The sequence below is a fragment of the Macaca nemestrina genome, chromosome 6 (genome assembly GCF_043159975.1).
Source record: "Macaca nemestrina isolate mMacNem1 chromosome 6, mMacNem.hap1, whole genome shotgun sequence".
NCBI classification, from domain to species: domain Eukaryota; kingdom Metazoa; phylum Chordata; class Mammalia; order Primates; family Cercopithecidae; genus Macaca; species Macaca nemestrina.
The window spans coordinates 23,138,359-23,162,850 of record NC_092130.1 but is presented as its reverse complement, the minus strand read 5'-3'; the positions used below and the strand labels follow the sequence as shown (position 1 = coordinate 23,162,850).

The following is a 24,492-nucleotide window of genomic DNA, read 5'->3' as shown; positions in this document are numbered from 1 at the left end:
AAGCATGGAAATCACTTGAACCCAAGAGGGAGAGGTTGCAGTGGGTCGAGATGGTGCCACTTCACTCCAGCCTGAGTGACAGAGCAAGACTCTGTCTCAAAAAAAAAAAAAAAAATGCATTCTTTTTTCGCTTGTACCAAGTTGATCCATTCTGTTCTGCATCTTACTTTTAATTTTTAATGATATTAATACACATTGAAGATCTTTTCATACCACTACATGCAAATCTACCTCATTTTTTAAATAGTTGCATAGGCCGGGCGCAGTGGCTCACGCCTGTAATCCCAACACTTTGGGAGGCCAAGGCAGGCTGATTACCTGACGTCAGGAGTTCGAGACCAACCTGGCCAACACGGTGAAACCCCATCTCTACTAAAAATACAAAAAATTAGCTGGGTGTGGTGGCAGGAGCCTGTGATTCCAGCTACTCGGGAGGGTGAGGCAGGAGAATTGCTTGAACCTGGGAGGTGGAGGTTGCAGTGAGCCAAGATCGCACCACTGCACTCCAGCCTGGGCAACAGAGCAAGAATCCATCTCAAAAAAATAATAATAATAATTGCACAATATTAGAATGTATGATTATAAGTGTTTAAATAACCCTCTATGGTGGGACATTTAGTTGCCAGTTTATTTGTTTCCTCTGCTGTTTCAAACAAGGCTTTAATGAAGATCTTGTATTCATGTATCTTGGCCATCTTTGGAATATATATATATATATATATATTATATATATATATATATATTATATATATATATATGTATATATAACATTACTTTTCTTTTCTTTCTTTTTTTTTTTTTTTTTTTTGAGACAGGGTCTTGCTCTATCAACCAGGTTGGAGTGCAGTGGCACTCTCACAGTTCACTGCAGCCTTGACGTCTCAGGCTCCAGTGATCCTCCCACCTCAGACCCCTGCGTGGTTGAGACTGTAGGCACACACCACCATGCCCAGATAATTTTTAAATTTTTTGTAGAAGTGGAGTCTTATTGTGTTGCCCGGACTTGTCTCAAACCACTGTATTCAAGCAATTCTCCTTATTTGGTCTCCCAAAGTAGTTGGGATTACAGGCGTGAGCCACCAGGCCTGGCCTATATGTCACATTTCTAACTGTGCAACAGTTGAGTCAGAGTATGTGACATCTTAATTTTGCCATGTAATTTCCTCACAAAGCTTGCCAAATTTACATTCCTGCTAATGGAGTTATGGAAGTGCCAAGACTGGGTATCATTGAACTTTTTTAAAAAAGCCAATCTGATGGGTTAAAAAAAACAAAAGAGGGGCACAAATATCTTTAAGGATAAGGCTTTACCTTTTACATACACCAAGGTGCTTCCTCTTTAGGTAGGCTTATCAACCCCATTGCAGGGGCAGAAAAGACAGAAGTGAGATTTTCAAGGTGCTTCCTCTTTAGGTAGGCTTATCAACCCCATTGCAGGGGGAGGAAAGACAGAAGTGAGATAGGGTAAAAGGTGATGAGATTCAGAACAATGGTTTGAGAGGCAGTGTAGTTTGCTAGCTAAGAACAGACTCCAACTCCCCTCACCTGGAACCTCCCTCTTTAGTTGATTCATGAAGACAATTAAGGCTGGTCACATCACCTTCTCTTTGTCCATTATAGAGAGGCCCATATCTGAAATAGGTTCAAGGCTGTCTACAGGGTCTACAAACACTAAAGGGACTTAGAAATTCATTAGTTCAATCAACTGACTTTATTTAGCACATCTAATGTGCCAGGAAATTTCTTCTAGGTCTTACTTCCCCAAATGATAGTTAAACCCTTCATTGGTGAGCTGTGGAAAGGCTTAACGATGCACTTCAAAGGGCATCAAAGAGGACACCCCAGCAGCCAGTCAGCATTATGGAATTTCCCCAGTTTGCTTTGTGATAGTGTGGTATAGTGGAAAGTACACAAGATGGGGAGACAGAGGACTCGGACTTTATCAGCTACTCTTGTCATATGTAGCTGAGGATTCACAGATGACCATGTCATATGTGTGACCATGTCATTCACAGATGACCAAGTCACTTTTCCGCTGTGAATCCATTTCCTGAACTGTAAAATGCAGATGATAATGTCAGCTTTGTCTATATCACAGTGTTGAGAAAATCGATGAGATGATGGAAGTGAAAGAGCTTTGGGAAGTCTACACATCCACATACAAGTATGAGAGTTATCATTTGTGTAGATGGCCCAGCTTTGGGTGGCATATTCTATTGAAAAGCAAAATATTACTTGATCCATTAATATAATTCGAAAAGTATAGTATGGCAACACCAGACGTAGTTAAGGGGATTACAAGAGTGATACAGAAGGGATGGCAAATTTCAGAATAAGCTAACTTTCTTCAGTCGGAATGGCTGCCTTGAGCACTGTGCGAAGGATGATTCTGAGGGCAGATGTCCAATTCTGCAAAGAAACTATGCCGTGATTGCTTAGCAACGTCTGCCAGAGGAGTAAAATATAAGATAATCATCCTGTATTTGGCATCGCCAGTCTTGATTTCTTCACTCTTCACAACTCTGTGCACCGATTACACATTTCCCATAAACAGAATCACTAGATTGAAAATTGGCCTTATTATAAGAAAATTAGAACATGTTATGGAATAAAGAGCAATAAACTATCAGGCATCTTTTTTTGTTTTGTTTTGTTTTGTTTTGTTTTGTTCTTTTTGTCTTTTTGAGACAGAGTCTTGCTCTGTGACCCAGGCCAGGGTGCAGTGGCATGATCTCAGCTCATGGCAACCTCCATACCACTGCCCCCACCCGCCACCACCCAGGTTAAATGAGTCTCATGCCTCAGCCTCCCAAGCAGCTGAGACTACAGGTGCATGCCACCACACCCGGCTAATTTTTATATATTTTCTAGAGACAGCGTTTCACCATGTTGCCCAGGTTGGTCTCAAACTCCTGAGCTCAAGTGATCCACCCCCCTCAGCCTCCCAGAGTACTAGGATTACAGGCGTGAGCCACTGCGCCCAGCCTATCAGTCATCTTTTTACATTGGCATAGTATGGAGTATCTACTTAAACTAGATTTTAAGTATAATCTAATTTAAGCCCTTCATTTGACACATATAAAGTCAGAGATCCAGAGAGCAGAAGGGATGCCATTTTCACCTTGTGGTATTAAATGAGATAATGAATGTGAAAGTGCTTTGAAAACTACAAAGTTATACACAAATGTAAAGAAGTTTGATATTCTTATTTTGTTTATTATGTTTTTTGTTTATGCACAATTATTAATTCTTGCTCAAAAGAGACTCCCGATCCCCAAATCTAGCCTGGCTTTATCCTTTTTTCTTGTGTTTATACCATTCATATCTGAAGAAGCTCAATTAGGGAGGCCTTAAATTAAAAAGCTTACAATGCCAACTGGTAGTGTCTTTTAGAATCTGTGGTTGGAAAGTCATCTTTTATATTTTAATTATTTTGGCTTCCTGACTATAAAATGATAGTACTAAGGTGGAAAAAAATGTTGATTATCACACAAAAATGTTTCCTTATAGAAAATAGAGAATGAATATTAATCTTTTTTTCCAGTAGAGGAAATTTCACAATGAGGAGAGCAGCAAACAGAACTTTTTAAGTAAAATCGCCACTTCTTTTCTATTATGTTTCATATTTTAGTAGTGAAATCAACCTGCCTTTAACAGACAGCAAGTTGCTGTTAGTTTTACCAGTTCCTTTTTTTTTTTTTTTTGAGATAAAGTCTTGCTCTGTTGCCCAGGCTGGAGTGCAGTGGCATGATCTCAGCTTACTGCAACCTCCGCCTCCTGGGTTCAAGCTATTCTTCTGCCTCAGCCTCCCGAATAGCTGTGACTACAGGCATGCACCACCATGCCCGGCTAATTTTTTTTTTTTTTTTTTTTTTGTAGTTTTAGTAGAGACAGGGTTTCACCATATTGGCCAGACTGGTCTCGAACTCCTGACCCTGTGATCCACTTGCCTCCAAAAGTGCTGGGATTACAGGCGTGAGCCACCGCCCCTGGCCTACCAATTATTTTATTCTAAATTTTAAAATGTCTTATCGCAAATGTCAAATAATATGATATTTCCCAATCTTTAAATGACTTTTAATGGATTAAACCTATAAAACGATGTAAAACTTAGTTCTATGTAGGTCTAAACACTAATTTTCCTTTTAACAGGCATGAAGGATATGTACCAAGCAGTTATCTGGTGGAAAAATCTCCAAATAATCTGGAAACCTATGAGTAAGATATTTTATTTGTTTTTGGAAAATACAGTCCTAAGGAATCCTCCCTAGGTTAGGAATAAATTATTGGTTGACTGTAAAAATACCAGATGATCTCTATTGCAATAGTAATGTTCACACATACCACCCAGCTCTTAATTCCGAAATAACACTTTCCACTAAAAAGAACCAGGACTTTCTGAAGAAAAGTCTTGGGGTAGGGATAGAACAAAAAAGAACTTAGAACATCTTTTTGTGCCAGAAAGTAAAGAAGTACTTAAAAATAAGTTTTTAATTTTTATTTTTACTTTTTGAGACAGGGTCTTGCTGGCGCCCAGGCTGGAGTGCAGTAGTGTGATCTCGGCCCATTGCAACCTCAACCTACCGGGCTCAAGCACTCCTCAGCCTCCCGAGTAGCTGGGACTGTAGGCACATGCCACCTTGTCCAGCTAATCTGTAAATTTTTTGTAGAGACAGAATCTCGCTAGGTTGTCCAGGCTGGTCCTGAACTTTTGGGCTCTAGTGATGCTCCCGCTCTGGCCTCCCAAACTACTGGGATCACAGGTGTGAACTGCTGTGCCCAGCCAAAAAGATGTGGGCATGTCAAATGAGCACAGAAGTTGGCTTTAACGGGCTCCATTTGATGAAATCTGGGACAATTTGAGTATCAAAATAAATAAGAGTATTAAAATAAGTAATAGACTAGAAACCATTGAATAATATAAGAATCTGTAATAAATAGGCTGATAGATAAATAAAGAAGTAAATAAATAAAAAGGAAAGGGTTTTTTCTTATAGCAGAATGCCAACTAATGAATGATAAAGTTTAAAAATCATCATTTTGTAACCCAGAGTATCAACTGATTCAGGCAAGAATCCTCGATGAAGGTCACCACTAGCAGATTAAAGTTTGATGAGCTATGGGATATTTACATAGTCTCAAAGTATTTCCTCACAAATCACTTGTAATTACAAAGTGGAGGTAACTAGTAGGCCCATCTTAAACAATCAATCCAAATGCACATAAATAATGGAGCAAAAAGCTATCTTGTGTCTTCTTATGTGATGCACTGAGAAGGGCACACATCACTTCTGTGATATTCCTGCTCAAAGAATGCACAACATGAATTTACTCATGAGGATATATTCATAAGGATATATTAGACAAATCCAAATTAGGGAATGTTCTCTAAAATTAATGTCTTGTGCTCTTCAAAAAAAAAATCATTAATATCATGAAAGACACAACAGGCTGAGAAGCTGGTCCACATTAAAAAAGACAAAAGAGGCCAGGCGCAGTGGCCCACGCCTGTAATCCCAACACTTTGGGAGGCCGAGACAAGTGGATCACCTGAGGTCAGGAATGAGACCAGCCTGATCAACATGGTGAAACTAAAAATATTCTACTAAGTGTAATACCAGTTTGAAAGTTTAGCAAATATCTCTACTAAAAATACAAAATTAGCCAGGCATGGTGGCGCATACCTGTAATCCCATATACTGGGGGGGCTGAGGCAGGAGAATCGCTTGAACCCAGGAGGCGGAGGTTGCTGTGAGCCAAGATTGCGCCATTGCACTCCAGCCTGGGCAACAAGAGCAAAACTCCATCTAAAAAAAGAGAGAGAGAGAGAGAGAAAAAAAAAAAAAAAAGACTAAAGAGACATGGTAACTAAATACAGTGGTGATCCTGGGCTGGATCTTGAACCATACAAAAAATATTTTTTGTTATAATATACGTTATTGGGACAACCCATAAGATTTGAATGAGATCTGCAGTTAAGTACTAGTATTATGTAGATCTTAAATCTCATGATTTTGGTAATTGTACTGTGGCTAGATAAGGGTATACTCTGTGTCTTAGGAAATAGACACGGAAGTACTTAGGAGTAAAAGTCAATTCTCAAATAGTTCAGAAGAAAAGTCAATCTATGTCTAAAGGGAATAGTAAAGCAAATGTATAAAATATCAACAATTGGCTCACCTGGGTGATGTGTAGATGAGGGTTCTTTTACACTATTTTACAGCTTTTCCGTAAGTTTGAAATTATTTAAAAATTTTTAAAAATTAATTACTCACTAAATATAAGATACCAGGCCTAAAGAATAATGCTAATGAGGACACCTATTAACACAATACGGTTCTTAATTCAAATGTGGTCGAGTTATTTGTTGCTGAAATTCTAGCAGATTCTTTAGTGAAGAACCATCATTTTCTGTAGTCTCTCAACCTGGTTTGTTTTGGTCAAGTATGTGTGAGTAGCCCTTCCCTCAGTGAACAGAAGAGTCGTCAGTTCTAAGAATTTTTGAGCTGACATAAAACATATAGGATATATGCTTAAATAAAATAACAAAATTATAGGCAATACCTTTGAAGAAAAAACAATAAGCATTATTTCAAATGACCACTAAACTGTGTAGTTTTGTTTGTTCATCTTTGCTTTTAATCGAATCTCTTTGCTTATGATCAAAGGAGCAAACTCAAAATTCCAACAGGATAAGCAATAGGAAATGGTGATGCCTGGAGCAAATAAAAAACGTCTATTCACCCACCTAAAAGTATTTTAAGCCATTTCAAAAATAAAACACTATACCATGCAAACAAAACAATCTAGTTATACTGTGCACTTTCAGTTTGCATTCTCCAGATTATCAATCTCAGCTGGAAAATAACATGACTTACAAGCAAACATGCAGATATTTAGTATATAACTGGATATATGAAAGATTCCAGTATGATAACTTTTTATTCGTGAACTTAGTGTTGTCTAGTTTCAGGTGAGATCTGCTTAAGTACTTAAATATGTACCACCTGATAACATAGTCATGGGTTGGTAAATTGAATGGATTCAGGTCTCCTGCCTTGGTTTGCAGTCATGACCTTGGGCAAGTTACCTCATCCTATTTGAGTTCTGATCCCTTCTCCATAAAATGAAGGCTCAGACAAGATGAAGGAAAGCAAATCATGGCTCTCTTGCTGGCATTCCCTTCCCGTGCACTGAAGTCAGGTAGATGTCACCCTTTGATAGTGAAACTATTTACCCACCATGCTGGTGACAACCTTTTCAATGCACAGCTCTAGGCAGCCACTACTATCGCTGGGGGCTTGTGTATGAGACGAAGCCTATATTTTCCCAATCCTCAATTAGATAATCTCTAAGAGCCCATGTTCGTGTAATGTATGTACTATTCTGTCTTATAATGTTCAAAAACCTCTAATGAATCCATGAATGCCTTTAATCATGGCTACTCTCAAATAGCCAAACAAGTTTGTTAAGTGGTATTTCTTCCCTACCCAGACCTTCTTTCCTCCTGGATTTATTAATTTTCAAAACTGATTATTAACCGAGGATCAGTCTGCCTCCTTTCACCTAAAAAGCAGCCAGAGAGGTTAGGATGTTGGCTCAAATATTGTTAACAACATAAAAAAAAAACCTTCATCCCTAAAAATCATTTATATTCTTCTTTACCATTTTATAGTTGTTTTTCACCAGACAACAAAATTATAAAAAGAATGCAATTACTTGGCAGAATGTCTGGAAGACCAGTCTTAAAGAGGAAAATACTACAGTTGTTTTAAAAGGATTTTTGCTAAACTTTCAAACTGGTATTACGTTTTTATAGCTGCACTAGCACCCTCCTCCTTACAACCAACTGCCTACTGACTTATGAAACGAAGAGGAAAATTAATGTTTTCTACAACTTTATTTTAGAAAATTTCCAACATATGCAAAAGTAGAGAGAATAATATAATGAATATCCACGTTCCCCAAACCCAGCATCAACAATGATCGATATTTTGCCAATTCTGTTTCATGTGTTTCTTTCCAATTAAACATTTTAATACCTGGAAATGAATCACGCATTTGCTTTTGAGTTTAAAGGCACTGGTAGAAACATATGTGTGCAGGCTTGTTAAATAAGTTAAATAAGTAAAATATACTTAAAATTTTGTTTAAAAATTTGTTTAAAGCACTGTCAGAAATAGAAAATGACCATATGATTTTCTAGCATTGTCTTTTATAACTAATGACACTTTAAAATATGTCATTGACATATGACTTTTATTTGCTTTCAGGTGGTACAATAAGAGTATCAGCCGAGATAAAGCTGAAAAACTTCTTTGGGACACAGTAAGTCTCCTTAACCTGTCTTTTGACATAAAACAAAATGAATTAGGTGCAGTGTCTCATGCCTGGAATCCCAGCGATTTGTCAAGTCAAGGTGGGAGGATCACTTGAGCCCAGGAATTCAAGGTTACAGTGAGCTGTGATTGTACCACTGTACTTCAGCCTGGGCAAGATCAAGAACCTGTCAAAAGAAGGGAGGAAGGGAGGAAGGAAGGAAGGAAGGGAGGGAGGGAAGGAGGTAGGGAGGGAGGGAGGGGAAGAAAGGGAAAAAGGAAAGAAAGAATTGTCTTGTTTTTTCAGCCTTGCTGTGTTTTATGCCCGTGCAGTGGATTGATAGGTTGGATTAACAATAGTTTTCGTGTCTGGTGAAAATATTCTGGGAATTTACAGGACTAGCAAACCACAGGATGAGAAACCTGGGCTTGGCATTGGCATGCAGACATCACCACAGCTGCAGCAGTCTTTATGAGTGGTGATGGCTGGCCATGGAGTGCCATCAGGGCTGGTCTGCCATGCCTTCTTCTCGGTGTAGGTCAGAGGTGCTTGTGACTCTGATTCAGCCTGGCTGGGCTGTGAGTCCAGATGGAACACAGCACTTGTTTTAATAGTTATTCTTTAAAGCCATGCATAGCAGGACTGATTTTACTCAGGGATGTCAAGATTAAGGGAGAAAGGGAAGAGAAAAGTAGAAAACACGGTATGGTGGGGGCAGGTACTGGGCTCTAGTTCCTTAAGTCATCAACTCAGTGTGTGACTTTGGGGACCTCTCTTCTTCCTTCTGGGCCTCAGTTTATCAATGAGTAGAAGGGGAGCTTTGGATTAAATCAGGGATGGCAATTCCCCAGCCCTTATCCTGCCACTATCTGCTCCTTGTCCTGTGACCAACACAGTTAACCATAGTCCATGGCATTGGGACTCTTGGGAAACAAGACAAATGCTGAAAAAAGAGCAAGCAAATCATCTAAAATAAACTGAGGTAAACTCCAGAGGAGTTGGGAAAGATTCCATGAAGGAAAAGAAGTTGAGCTGAGTCCTTACTGAACTCTGGTCTCTCCTTGGCTCTACACCAACTCAGTACTTGTTTCCTGTGGATTCCCTCCAAAAAAATACAGAATTGTTTTTTTGAATTTTTTAGAATTGCTGGGAAATGTTCAAAAGTACAGATTCCCAGGTCCCACTCCAGATCCACAGAATCAGAGTCTCCAGCATGAGTTCCTGGGAATCTGTACTTTCTCAAGTTAAATTTACAATGCAAATGTGGCCAGCTCAAACCTGGCACCGCCAGTCTATGTTAATGGATAACAAAGTAGAACTTGATTAATATGAGCTAATTGAGTGGAGTTCAAAATTAATTAAAACTCTGAATTACACTGTGTTTAAACAAGTGTAGTTTTGTTATATTAAATCACACATCAGTTAATGTTGTCTGAGGAGCACTTCAAACAGCCCACATTAATAATTTCCTAGAGATGATTCCTGTATTACAGCAGTTCTTGTGAGGTACTAAGTCCATTTTGCTTGCTCTGGCAGTTGAAACATTCCTCCTTATTGATATATATGAATGTGGAGGAGAGTTTTTTGTTTTGTTTGTTTGCTTGTTTATTTATTTATTTTGAGACAGAGTCTTGCTCTGTCACTCAGGCTGGAGTGTAGTGGCCTGATCTTGGCTCACCGCAACCTCCGCTGCCTGGGTTCAAGTGATTCTCCTGCCTCAGTCTCCTAAGTAGTTGGGATTACAGGCACATGCCACCACACCCAACTCGTTGTTGTATTTTTGCTAGAGACGGGGTGTCGCCCTGTTGGCCAGACTGGTCTTGAACTCCTGACCTCAGGTGATCCACCCGCCTTGGCCTCCCAAAGTGCTGGTATTACAGGCATGAGCCACCATGCCCAGACTCCTTACTAATATTGTGAGCTACTTTACCAAATTCTTTTCTCCTCCGTAGGTAAATATGAGGGCAAACTTCAAACTTAGCCCAGATTCTGGATATAATTGAAGGGCATTTTCTTGCTATTTTTCACTGTTTTTGTATGCTGTTTTTGAAACAATAGCTGTATTATTTCTAGGTGTATTTAGAGTCTTTTTATCTAATAAGTATAGGACCTTTAAGAGAGGAATTGCTGCATAGTATTCCATGGTGCATATGTGCCACGTTTTCTTTGTCCAGTCTATCACTGATGGGCATTTGGGTTGGTAAAAGGATGGGTTCATGTCCTTTGCAGGGACATGAATGAAGCTGGAAACCATCATTCTCAGCAAACTAACACAGGAACAGAAAACCAAACACCGCATGTTCTCACTCATAAGTGAGAGTTGACAATGAGAACACATGGACACAGGGAAGGGAACATTACACACCGGGGTCTGTCGGTGGGTGGGGGGCTTGGGGAGAGATAGCATTAGGAGAAATACCTAATGTAGATGACGGGTTGATGGGTGCAGCAAACCGCCATGGCACATGTATATCTATGTAACAAACCTGCACGTTCTACACATGTACCCCAGAACTTAAAGTATAATAATAATAAAAGAGATGAATTGATTCATTACACCTTTTTATGAACTAAAACTCCTGGTATACTGCCTCATACATATTTTGCCACTACACTATAAACGCTTTATCTTGTTCCTGCTGTACCTAGGCACCCAAAAGTGTATCTAGCCCCTTGTAGTTGTTCAATAAATACTTGTTGAATGAATGAACGAATACATTGAATGCTTAATAAATGTTTTTAAACTAACAACTCCGCTTAAGGGGGACCTGGGTGATCATAAACATCACTGCAGGAGCTTTTTAAAAATACAAATTGCTGGACTCCAGGCCTATCCAATCAAAACCTCTAGAGGTGGCACCCAAGTTATTCTGAAACTTATCCATGTTTGGGAGCCACTAAAAAGCACCTCCTAATGTGCTGTATCCGTTCTTCCAATGTTGCCTCCTCCAAGAACTCTCTCCTGCCTTCCCTCGCCCTAGCTATGGAAAATGGGTTTTCTTGCCTTTGAACCCTTATAGGTCAAATGTTATTATTAGTATTATTACTTCTCCAGTGGCTCTGTTCTCACTCTGCCTCCAATCTCAGCAGCTTCTCTTCTGTCTTTACCCATCTAGGTAGATGGTGAATTCCTTGGAATTGGGTACTCTGTAATTCACTGAGAACACCTTACAACATCTCACACATGGGGTGACCTGAAGTTCAGACATTATAAACTGTCATTGAAGACTCAATGTTGACTTAATAATTGGTTTGGGCCGGGCGCGGTGGCTCAAGCCTGTAATCCCAGCACTTTGGGAGGCCGAGACGGGCGGATCACGAGGTCAGGAGATCGAGACCATCCTGGCTAACACGGTGAAACCCCGTCTCTATTAAGAAATACAAAAAAAAAACTAGCCGGGCGAGGTGGCGGGCGCCTGTAGTCCCAGCTACTTGGGAGGCTGAGGCCGGAGAATGGCGTGAACCCAGGAGGCGGAGCTTGCAGTGAGCTGAGATCCGGCCACTGCACTCCAGCCTGGGTGACAGAGCGAGACTCCGTCTCAAAAAAAAAAAAAAAAAAAAAAAAAATAATTGGTTTGTTTCCAGAGAAGAAAAGCACCACCTCCAGAATGAAAGATGGCGGTACATCAGAGACACTGTTAAAATATAACACAGCGTAATGAGACTATGAATTATCAGTCCCTCTTTTCACAGTAACTTAACCTGTGTGTTGAGATTATCTTCTGAAAGGTCACTTTCAAATTATAAGAACAGAAAGCAAGAAAAATACTCCTAACATATCCAACATGTCTCAGATGGAGACTGACAATGGAATAATTACTTCCAATAAGTAGCATACCATAGCATGTGATAATAATGGCCAATAATAACCCTAATAGTCCTTGTCCTGGTATTGTACTCCAGGAGCAATTCTAGGCCCATTACCTTAATTCTCCCAACAACCTTCCAACGGTCATTTTACAGATGAGGAAACTGAAGCTTATACAGTTACTCATCTTTATAAGTTCCTTTTAAGGCCAGGCACAGTGACTCACACCTATAATCCCAGCACTTTGGGAGGGTGAGGCAGGTAGATCACTGGAGGTCATGAGTTCAAGACCAGCCTGGCCAACATAGTGAAACCTCATCTCTACTAAAAATACAAAAAATTAACCAGGCATGGTGGCAGGCACCTGTAGTCTCAGCTACTTGGGAGGTTGAGGCAAAACAATCGCTTGAACCCAGGAAGTGGAGGTTGCGGTGAGCTGAGATTGCGCAACTGCACTCCAGCCTGGGTGACGGAATGAGACTCCATCTCAAAAAAAAAAAAAAAAAAAAAAAAGAAAATTCGTTTTAAACCCAGAGATTCTAGAATTCAAACAATTAGCATGGGCTACTGTGTGAGTGCACAGGTGTGCACCCATAAGCAAACCATCTTTGTAGTTGTGGGATACAGGGATTTGCGTTGTTGTAGGTTCTATATACTTTGTTCCTTATGCTCCAAGTGTATGCCATCTGCACAAGGATCTTGTCTAACTCTGACCTTTACTTGGGGCCCTCACTATGTCTAAGTTAAGTGAATCATAATATTAGGCTTAATAAATGTTACCAGCGCAAATTTACAGCGGAGTAGGAACAGAGTGTTAGATATGAAGGACTTAAAATAGATTTCTCATTTTTTAATTTCCACCAAGAATGAATACAATGGTATGTCCATTTATTAGTGCTTATTTCGTCAGTGCTGGCAAAATTGTCAGGGTGGTGAAAGTTACATTCTCAGGGCACTCCCTTCTTCCCACCTCTCTCATGAAACCAGGAGCTTAATGTTTTTTCCTTCTGCCCTGCAGCAAATTCTCACTCTGGAAAGGGCCTAAGAAATATATTATCATTAAGAGAATCCTTATGCACTGTTGGTAGGAATGTTCATTAGTTCAGCCCCTGTGGAAAGCAGTTTGGTGATTTCTCAAAGAACTGAAAATAAAATTATTAGTCAACCCAGCAATCCTATTGCTGGGTATATACCCAATGGAGAATACATTATTCTACCTAAAAGACACCCGCACTCTTCATAACAGCAAAGACATGGAATCAACCTAGGTGCCTATCAACAGTGGATTGGATAAAGAAAATTTGGCACATGTACACCATGGGGTACTATGCAGCCCTAAAAAAGAACAAAATTGTGCATTTTGCAGCAACACAGATGCACCTGGAGGAATTATCCTAGGTGAATTAACACAGAAACGGAAAACCAAATACCACATGTTCTCACTTATAAGTGAGAGCTAAACAGACATCAAGATAGGAATAATAGACAGTGGGGACTCCAAAAGTGGAAAGGAAGGGAGAGTGACAAGGACTGAAAAACTACCTATTGGGTACTATGTTTGCTATCTAGCTAATGGGTTCAATAGAAGTCCAAATCTCAGCAATACGAAATATGTCCACGTAACAAACCTGCACACATACCCCCTGAATCTAAAAAAAAATGTAAAAGTTTTATATTCCCATTAAGACACTGATGAAGTTTTCAGGACAGTTTTGTGACTTTGTAGGGGAATGGAGAAGCAGCTTCTAACTTTCTTTGAAAGGAGGCATCTGGAGTAGTAAACCAAGCCTGGGCTTTGCTTGCATGCCAGAGTTCAAATCCCAATTCTGTCACTTTCTAGTTGTGGGTGGCGGGAATGCCACTTAAGCTCTCTGGCACTCAGTGTCGTTGGCAGTTAAGGATACCAATATCCAGACGGCAATACTGTGGTAAGAGTTGGAAAATATCTGTAAAGAGTCTGATCCATGCGGAGCTCTAAAAGGGCAGAGCTTATGTCTGTCTGTCTCCATTCATGGTTCATGTCAGCCCGAGAACAGTCTGGGATCCACGTCAGAGACCAAGGAATATCTACTGAAGGACAGGAGTAAATGAAACGGTAGCCATTCTTACTGAAATCTGCTCTATGCCAAGTGGGCCTACAGTATTTCCTCCTTCTCTGGGCAAGAAAGGGGAGCTGGAGGAATAAGCCTGGCTTCCTGAGATCACTAACCTTCTGTTCTTTCTAACCATTCCAGGGCAAAGAAGGAGCCTTCATGGTAAGAGATTCCAGGACTCCGGGAACATACACCGTGTCTGTTTTCACCAAGGCTGTTGTGAGGTATGGAGCTAACTCTGCTCAGCAAAGTGGGGAGAAACACTTTTGAAGTGTGTGAGCACTGGGGTACAGATGACAAAGTCAGACAGTGCAAGAGGTAGAGGCTCACTAGAAATGGTCTGTTTTCCCTCTTCACTCTGAGAAAACCAAGGCCATGGAGATGAAGGATAGAACTTAAGAGACTTAGAAAGTGACAGAGCTGGGGGTGGATGCCAGGTCCTCTTTCAATTAGCATCTCCGATTTTAGAGTTCTAAAGACATAAAATACTTGGCACTGTATTGGATGAGTATATAATTTAATACATAGAATAATAGAAGAGATATTTCTATCTGGAAGCAAAAATATATGAACTGCAGTTCTGGCTCTGCTCATAAAACTACCTACCGTTAACTGAATCTTTATTATGTGCCAGAAAATATGCAGACCATTTCCAATCCTAAGAAGCCCTGAAGGCAGGTATTACTATGCTCATTTCACACAGAAGAAACCGAGGTTCAGGAGCTGATGGTGCCTCCCTACAGCCGTGGGTCTGAACGGGCCAAGGCACCTCCAGCCTCCAGCCAATTGGACTGCAAGACCCTAGCTCCTTTTCTGCCCCTCTGGGCCTGTTTCTTCTCTGTAAAATGGTGTCTAAGAACCTATCTAGGGCTCAAATTCCCTTCTAATTAGAACATTAGTTAGAACTAAGCTGTTTGACAATGACCAAAGTGCAGTCGGAATTAAGAGAAAAGACAAATAATTTTTAAGGTGTCTTTGGAAAATTTTTTTGGAAGACTGAGACTGTGAGCAGGACGTGGAGCAAGGGCAGGTGGCAAAGAGGAAGGGCCTGATCCAGGGATGGGAGGGAACACAGGGGCTGTGCCTCTGCCATGGCTGGGAGACAGTAAGGAGGTGACCTGCAATCCCGCAGGTATGATGGCGAAGGGATGAAACATACAGTCTGTGTTGAGGCTCCCCACAACTACCCCCAGCTTCAGGAACTCACTAGGAGGCCTTACAGGACTAAGACTTATTGATATTTAATACAGCAAAGTGATACAAAGCAAACTCAGCAAAGGGAAAAGACACATGGGACAAAATCTAGAGGCCACAAAACACAAGCTTCCAAGAGTCCTCTCTCACTGGAGCCACACAGGATGTGCTTAACTCCTCCAGCAACAAGTCGTAACCACACGTGAGCACTGTCCACCAGGGGAACTCATCAGAGACTCCGTGCCCAAGGCTTTTATTGGAGGCTGTTTCCATAGACAGCCCCTGCCTAGCACATGCCAAAATTCCAGAGACCCAAAAGGAAAACTAGGGTTCACCATAAATCACACTGTTTCTAGCAAACAGTTTAGGCAAAGCTCACCACCCTTATCAGTTAGAGAAAGAGCCCTCCCGAAATCCCAGTTCCCCAACACCAGCCAAGGGCTAAGCGTGCAGGCAGGCCTTTCTAAGGAGAGTCGTCGGGCCTGTTAGGTTCATCCTGTGCAGCGTAAAGTCAAGTAAGTGTGAAGGGGTCATAGAGGCCTTCTGAACGTATGCTGGCAATCAGTTAAATTCACAGAACAGGCAAAGCAATCACATAACAAATATTTCCCTTCATTCATTTTGTGGCAGTGGAAGAACCATCACCAATCCATCACAACACTGCTGTCCACTGGGTCCAGACACAACCTCAGAGTCCTTTTAAACACAGTGCTGCAGCACCCAGGGCCAACCTGTCAACACTGACTTACAAGCTGAACAATATCTACCATCTTGTGAGAGGTTACAAGACAAAGATAATAAGAACTTAATACTAGTAGACTTTTTTGTCTCAACATTGCTTCTTAATAATCACTACATTTATGCTTCATTTGTTTAAGTGAGAACAACCCCTGTATAAAGCACTATCACATCAAGGAAACAAATGACAATCCTAAGCGATATTATGTGGCTGAAAAGTTTGTGTTCGATTCCATCCCTCTTCTCATCAACTATCACCAACATAATGGAGGAGGTAAGCTCTAAAGCAGGGGTGGACCAGGGCCGCCCAGCAGGAGGTGAGCAGCAGGTGAGCAAGCATTACTGCCTGACCGCCGCCTCCTGTCAGATCAGCTACATTAGATTCTCATAAGAGTGCAAACCCTATTGTGAACAGCACTTGTGGGATAGGTTGTGCATTCCTTATAAGAATCAAATGCCTGATGATCTGAGATGGAACAGTTTCATCCTGAAAGCAACCCCCTGCCACACCCATCCATAGACAAACTGTCTTCCACAAAGTCGGTCCCTGGTGCCAAAAAGGTTGGGGACTGCTGCTCTAGAGGACAAAGGCAAAAGGCACCTGGGTCAGGCTTTTTTGAATTGCTATCAAGGAATACCTGAGGCTGGGTAATTTATAAAGAAAAGAGGTTTAATTGGTCCATGGCTCTATAGGAAGCATGGTGCCGGCATCTTCTTGGCTTTTAGGGAGGCCTCAGGAAGCTTTCAGTCATGGTAGAAGACAAAAGGGGAGCAGGAGTATCACATGGCAGGAGCATGAGCGAGGAGGGAGAAGGTGCCACAGACATTTAAACAATCAGGTCTTGCATGAACTCAGAGTGATAACTCATTTCACAAGGACAGCACCAAGGCATTTGTGAGGGATCCTGCCCAATGACCCAAATACCTCCCATCCCACCAGGACCCACCTCCTTTCCTTTCTTTTCTTTTTTTTTTTTTTTTTTTTGAGACAGAGTTTTGCTCTGTAGCCCAGGCTGGAGTGCAGTGGTTCAATCTTGGCTCATTGCAACCTCCACCTCCCAGGTTCAAGTGACTCTCCTGCCTCAGCCTCCTGATTAGCTGGAATTACAGGCGTGTGCCACCACATCGGGCTAATTTTGGTATTTTTGGTAGGGACGGGGTTTCACCGCATTGGCCAGGCTGGTCTTGAACTCCTGACCTCAGGTAATCTGCCTGCCTCAGCCTCCCAAAGTGCTGGGATTACAGGTGTGAGCCACCATGCCCAGCCAGCGATTACATTTCAACATGAGATTTGGAGGGAACAAACATCCAAACGATATCAGCACCCACACAGGAGACTTAATGAAAACTGGCAAAAGCCCACCCTGGCTTCTTTTTGACCATAAATAATAAACAAAAATACAAAAATATGACAAATATTTAATTATATTATATATCTTCTATTAGCAAGTTATCTTACAGAAATCATGAAATTTTACCACCTGCCCATCTGTGCCTATGATGTTTTCAAGGAGGGTGCGATATCAATAATTAGGCTTTGGGATTTGTTTTCCAGAATAAAATTAGCTTTTGCATCTGAATATTATTATTGTTATTATTATTTGTAGTGATTTAAGTTAGATGGTTGCTACAGCAAAGCCCTAACCACTGCTTCTTGGCTTTTCAATCATCCCAGGCCTGGTGACTCGACTCCGGTATCCAGTGTGTTTTGGGAGGCAGAAAGCTCCAGTTACAGCAGGACTGAGATACGGTGAGCAGTACAATCAGGAATGTAAACTCATGTCCCTCAAGGTCTGGGGCAAATTCTGAATAAACTGGCCATGAGCCTACCTGTTCCCCAGACTACAAATCACCATTAAAACAAGTATATTATATATCTAGAGATGATGGCACTAATGAATATTTACATTGTGTGTAAGAGAAGTACATACATAAGCATATTTCTCTAGGTCAAACCAGTGGCCATTGGTTTTAGTGAAGAGTTCATTAATGAAGTGTTTATTAAGCACCTACTTTGTACAGAGCACTCTACTAAATGCTATTAGAAAAATATTAGAAAACCGTGCCTTAGCACTGTGTTTCCACCTATCTTCTAGAACTTTTATATCATCTAGTTGGCTGAGTAGCAGACTATTGCAAGAACTGCAAGCTGACAGCATCTGGAAGTATTTGTCTGCATAAGAGAGTGTTAAAATTCTTTGGAATGCCTTTAGGCGTGGCATGATCTCCAGTGCTGCAGCCCCTACTATGTTTTCTTGTCCTATGGAATTGCTTCACTCACTTGGGATTATCTGCTGGACTCTGAAGGCATATGGCTTTGCATAGCCTTGGCCCCAACTGTGCGCTGCCTGTGGATTAGGCAGAAGGCTGCCTAATTTTCATTTCTTATCTCCTAGGTTGGTGGTTCTCAAACTTCAGTGTGCATCAAAGTCTTCTAGAATGCTTATTAAAAATGTTGACTCCTAGTTCCTATCCAAACACTCACCAAAACACAATCCTTGATAGGGTCTAGGAGTCTGCTTTTTTTTTTTTGCTTTTTTTTTTTTCTGGCATGGTCTTGCTTTGTCACCCAGGCTGGAGATGCAGTGGCGTAATCACGGCTCACTGCTGCCTTGACCTCCTGGACTCAAGCGATCCTCCCACCTCAGCCTCCCAAGTAGCTGTGACTACAGACACACGCTACCATGCCTGGCTAATTTTTAAAAATTTTTTGTAGAGACAGGGTCTCACTATGTTGCCCTGGCTGGTCTTAAACTCCTGGGCTCAAGCAATCCTCTTGCCTCGGCCTCCCAGTGTTAGGATGACAGGCATGAGCCACTGTGCCCAGCCGAGTCTACATTTTAAACAAGCATGCTAGGTGATTTTGATACAGGTGGTCAGAGGGCAATACTTTGAGAACCACTGCCACGCATGGGCTTCTTTATCCCTAACCAGCACCATGTCCGGCACATAGTAGGTGCTCAATACTGCTTGCTGTTGAGTCTCTGCCTCAAAGCGGTGGAAATCTTGCTGTTTAGGTACCAGACCGAGCATTGGAAAAGGATAATGCTTCTTTGGCCTCCTTATGAAAATAAGGGTATTCTAATAAATGTAGAATCTTAATGTGTCCATGCTGGATGGGATCTCAGATATTATCTGGTCAGCCCACGCATTTGGTCGGTGAGGAAACTGAGCCTTGGAATCTCGTATTTGTTTGTTAAACTTTTCTTGAGAACCTCCCATGTGCCAGACACTGTGCTAGATTGTGCCTCTGCACAAACTGTCTTTGAATCTGTCTCTTTAACTGCCCCTCCGCCCCAGTAAGGCCTAATAGAGTTCTGCGTATATAGCAGATGCGCTTGATAGATGAACGAATGAAAGAATGATCAGCTCAAATGAAATTTACTTAGTGTGAAAAATGACAATAAAAACTTTAGAGTCAGACATAGAAAATGGTTGTGACGTTGCAAGAACCCTTTCTTTAATATTTTGATTAACATGGTTTCTTTAATATCTTGATTAATGCCACTCTCCTTCATCTTTCCATGTTACCTTCCCACACATATTTTCATAGTTTTCTAGCATATCCTATGTTATTAGGTGGGAAAAAAGATTATTTATTTGCCATCTTTGAATTATATTAACATAGGCTAAAATTCTAGATAGGGCTTTATAATCCCCTGGTATCCCAGTACCTTATATCTACCACTTGCTGACCCCAGGGAACTCTCTCTTTCTCTTCCAGGGAAATGGGTGATTGATCCCTCAGAGCTCACTTTTGTACAAGAGATTGGCAGTGGGCAGTTTGGGTTGGTGCATCTGGGCTACTGGCTCAACAAGGACAAGGTGGCTATCAAAACCATTCGGGAAGGGGCTATGTCAGAAGAAGACTTCATAGAGGAGGCTGAAGTCATGATGTGAGTGCTCGAAACAGGGATATGCAGAAACTCTGGGTGGAGGAACATCAGTTCCGTGTTCTTGAAATGCCATTCAAATGCCATAGAGTACTATCTCCCTGTGCAAGCTCCCGGCAGTGGCTTCCTATCGCACAGAGAATAAAATCGAACTCTTCACAGTGGTCTCCAAGGCCCACCATAATCTGATCATGCCTACCTCCCCCTTCTCAGCTCCTACCCATCTCTCCTCCGGTCCATGACATGCCAGCCACACTGGCCTCTGCTCATCTTCACACACACAGCTGACTCCTTGCCATTTGTCAGGTCTCAGCTCCAATGACATGTTTTTGTTTTGGGGAGGGAATGAATATTATTTTCATCCAAACCATAAATTAGACAAAATGACCATTGGCTATTTTGGTACCATAATATTTTCGGCATTTTGGGGAGGCTGAGTTTAGGCCATCTCACCCCTTGTCTTTTTCCTCCAGGAAACTGTCGCATCCCAAACTGGTCCAGCTGTATGGGGTGTGCCTGGAGCAGGCCCCCATCTGCCTGGTGTTTGAGTTCATGGAGCACGGCTGCCTGTCAGATTATCTACGCAGCCAGCGGGGACTTTTTGCAGCAGAGACCCTGCTGGGCATGTGTCTGGACGTGTGTGAGGGCATGGCCTACCTGGAAGAGGCATGTGTCATCCACAGAGACTTGGTATGAGCACGCAGGGTGAACACCCACAGGTCCAGGGTAAAGGGACAGGTCTCACTGAAATGACTGGGAATGCATTAATAAATAATACATCACAGACAATCTCCTTTCCTCTCTCAACTTCTCCCTTCCTTCACCTACTTTGGGTGGTCCTAGTGGAAAGTGCTGCATGAGGACTTACTTCTGGGCCCTAATCCCAGTTCAAAGTCTTTCACCTCCTGCATTTCAGTTTATATTCTTCCAAAATGGAGATCACTGCCACTCCTTCTTAACCTCCCTGTGACTCAGTTTCCTCCTGGTAAATTGAGGAAACTGAGTTTGTCTGAAGGTGTTATTCAAGGGTCTACCAGAATCACACTGGGGAAGCCCTTAAGCTCCTCTCAGAATCTCTGGTGGCTGGGACTCAGGAATATTCATTTTAACACATTCCCCATGTGATTTGTACGCACATTAGAATTTGAGACATACGGCCGGGCATGGTGGCTCATGCCTGTAATCCCAGCACTTTGGGAGGCCAAGGTGGGTGAATCACAAGGTCAGGAGTTCAAGACCAGCCTGGCAAACATGGTGAAACCCGATCTCTACTAAAAATACAAAAAAATTAGCTGAGCTTAGTGGCGGGCACCTGTAACCCTAGCTACTCGGGAGGCTGAGGCAGGAGAATTGCTTGAACCCAGGAGGCAGAGGTTGCAGTGAGCTGAGATCATGCCACTGCACTCCAGCCTGGGCAACAGAGTAAGACTCCATCTAAAAAAAAAATGGAGACACACTGGGGTGTTATCTCTAAGGGCTCTTTCAAAGCAACATTGTATAATACTAATTTGGGGTCAGATACTCTCCTTATTAAAGAATAGTTTTAAGAGGATTAACAACATCAAAACATTCTTAATCTAGTCAACTGGGAGACACTTTCTTCCTGTTATCCCTGATGTTAACATTTCCTATCACATCAGGTTGCATTAGAGCCTATCCTTGGTTAGACAACACCAAGGATTTCTAATTAGAACTCAAGAATGGAGATAAACTTACTCATCTTGATAGTGGATCTTACACATTCAACTTTCCAGTTAACTTCTAGCAGGCATTTGTGAGGCTTAATTAACATTTGTAAAGCTCCAGGATGCCCTTGTATGACAGCACTGCAGTAAAGCAAAGGACTGGGATTATAGGAGACTCCTTAACTACTGACGACCCATCAACAGTTTTCCTCTCCCCCTTTGTTTGCCTGTCTCCTCTCCAGGCTGCCCGAAATTGTTTGGTGGGAGAAAATCAAGTCATCAAGGTGTCCGACTTTGGGATGACAAGGTAAAAGAGGGAGGTGGTGCCAGTGAAGTCTCAGGAATGGGACTCAGGCCCCCGGAACATTCTGACCTTCTCCCTCCACTCTCTTCCCAGGTTTGTTCTTGATGATCAGTACACCAGTTCCACAGGCACCAAATTCCCGGTGAAGTGGGCATCCCCAGAAGTTTTCTCTTTCAGTCGCTATAGCAGCAAATCGGATGTGTGGTCATTTGGTGAGTGTCATGCTGGGCCCCGCCGCCCCAAGATCTGGGCTGCAGGCCAGCTGTTTCCTTTATCAAACGCGGACAACCTTACCCACACTGAACCCAGTATCGTATCATGAGGGTGTCCTACTGGAGGGTTGCGTAAGAAAGGCCCTGAAAACTATGAAAGGGCCTTCATTATTTTGTTTGTTTTTAGAGATATTGGACATGGTTGGGAGTTAACTAAAAGTGGAGACAGCGTTCTGGTGCCAGCTGCTGTGAAGTCAAAAGCTGGAGAAATCAAGAGATTCAAATATGAGCCCCTTGAAGGCAGGGACCATGTTTTGTCCAACATTACATTTCCATACTTATCTCTTAATAAGTATTAATATTTATTCATTCAACAACAATTAACTGAGGATCTATTCTATGCCAAGGGCTAATCTAGGTGCTGAGGATGCAATGGTTCATAGGACAGAAAAGACTTCTGTTCTTTTGGAACTAAATTTGAGACGGGAGGAGAGACAGAAAATCACAAAAGATCATAATAACCATCATAAACCATAACAATCATAAACAAGCTAAGGGATAGAAGATAAAGTCAAGCAATCATAAGTAGGTGCTAGGAATAAAATAAAACAGTAATGGGGCAGAGTGACTAGAATGGAGAGAGGGTCTGCTTTGAATAGGGTGGTGTGGGAGGTCCTTTCTCAGAAGGTAATTCTTTAGCAGAGACTTGAATGATAGGAGGGAGCTGTCACCATTTGAAGAGACAGGGAACAGTGTCCCTGATAGAGGGACCAGCAAGTACAAAATCTTGGTGCATCCAAAGAACAGGGGGTACTGACTTATTGGGAGAACAATAGACAATGAAGGTGGCAGGCCATGATAAAGAATTAGAATTTCTAAAAAGTGCAAAGGGCTATGAATGAATGAATGATGTTGGTATGGCAGGATGTACCAAATGTTCTTGCTGGATTTGTCATGTCACCTGAAGTCATAGTTTGTGCATACTAAAGTGTGCAACAAATATATACCAGAGAACCTCTTTGATTTGGATTGCAAGAAGAATTATAGTGTGTACAGAAACTACTTGAAGATTGATTTTTGCCATTCGGTATGAAGGAAGGGTTTGACAAGGTCTTACTAGTAGTAGAAACCAGGGGGAGGTTGGCTAGGTAAATCTTTTAGGAGAAGAATGAGTGTTAAAAATCTTCTCCAGCATTTTAGACTATCCATCTCTAGGAGCCAAGTGGTTTGTTAATTATGAGTCCTACCTGTTTCTTAAAACAGTCCCCTGTTCACCAAACCTAGCAGCCACTTTGTTAACCAGGTTTAAGTTACAGAATGGACCTGAAAGAAATTTACTAACAGCATTCTTGGATGACTCTCCTCTCCCCAGTGTATATAACTAGGAAGGTTGGGGCTGATGTACAGTCATCTCACTATGGGTGATGAAACTGATCACACTGCACCAAGCAAGGGCCCCACAATGAGACATTTGGAGCAATGGCCACTTTAGCACATTCACCTTCTGACTCTGAATGGGGTTTATTCAGCCAAAGGGTATCAGCCTGGGAATTTCCTGCAGCATCTTACCATTAGAGGGTTGGGCTGAAATTCGTCCCTGCCTAGAATATGTTATTTGAAGAGAGTCCAGAAATGAGGTTGATGGATGGATGCAGAATAGAAAGAGGTCAATGAAAAAAAAGTGTGAAAAAACTGGGGGTACCAGCCTAAGCAACAGAAACCTGGATGAGCTGAAAGCTCCATGCCTGCATCAACCCATTTGACTTTGTCCTATGTTTTAAGTTTTTTTGCCCTCATTAACAGTGTGCTTTTCAGAACAAGTCAACCTCTTTGTACTTCACTCAATTTTTTTTACCTATACATATCTCATCTATGCATCTATGTATTAAAGAAATCATTCTGAAGCCATGTTTTAGCAGCAGCACATTTTCAAATAAATTTTCACTAAAAATTATGGTGTCTTGGAGTGATAAGCATTCTTATTTAGGGTCAGGTTCTGAATTTCCAACTCCCGAGGCACCTCTGAGTAACACTAGAGATTCTGATCACTGGATCTGGGCTAGGGCCCAGGAATCTGCCATTTGAACAAGGCTGTGAGATGATTTTTATTCAGGTGTTTTGAGGATCATGCGTTGGGAATGGGTACTCTAAGATTCTCTGGAGCAAGCTTCGGAAAGCTCTGGATTAGCTGATTTGCAAGCAGCCGTCTTGCTCTGACAACCTGGGAATACATCAGCACATGATAA

General features: G+C 41.7%; 1 protein-coding gene across 1 annotated transcript in view; it reads left to right on the top strand.

The window, feature by feature from the left end:
• The window catches only part of LOC105482374 (IL2 inducible T cell kinase), a 75,436-nt gene that overhangs the window by 43,285 nt on the left and 7,659 nt on the right, over positions 1-24,492 (top strand). The window contains exons 7-15 of the mRNA XM_011742424.2: positions 4,153-4,218; positions 8,274-8,328; positions 14,362-14,444; positions 16,293-16,426; positions 17,828-17,902; positions 19,877-20,048; positions 20,519-20,735; positions 21,973-22,037; positions 22,128-22,246. Coding sequence (XP_011740726.1) covers positions 4,153-4,218; positions 8,274-8,328; positions 14,362-14,444; positions 16,293-16,426; positions 17,828-17,902; positions 19,877-20,048; positions 20,519-20,735; positions 21,973-22,037; positions 22,128-22,246 — 986 coding nt within the window. The remainder of the gene's footprint in view (positions 1-4,152; positions 4,219-8,273; positions 8,329-14,361; positions 14,445-16,292; positions 16,427-17,827; positions 17,903-19,876; positions 20,049-20,518; positions 20,736-21,972; positions 22,038-22,127; positions 22,247-24,492) is intronic.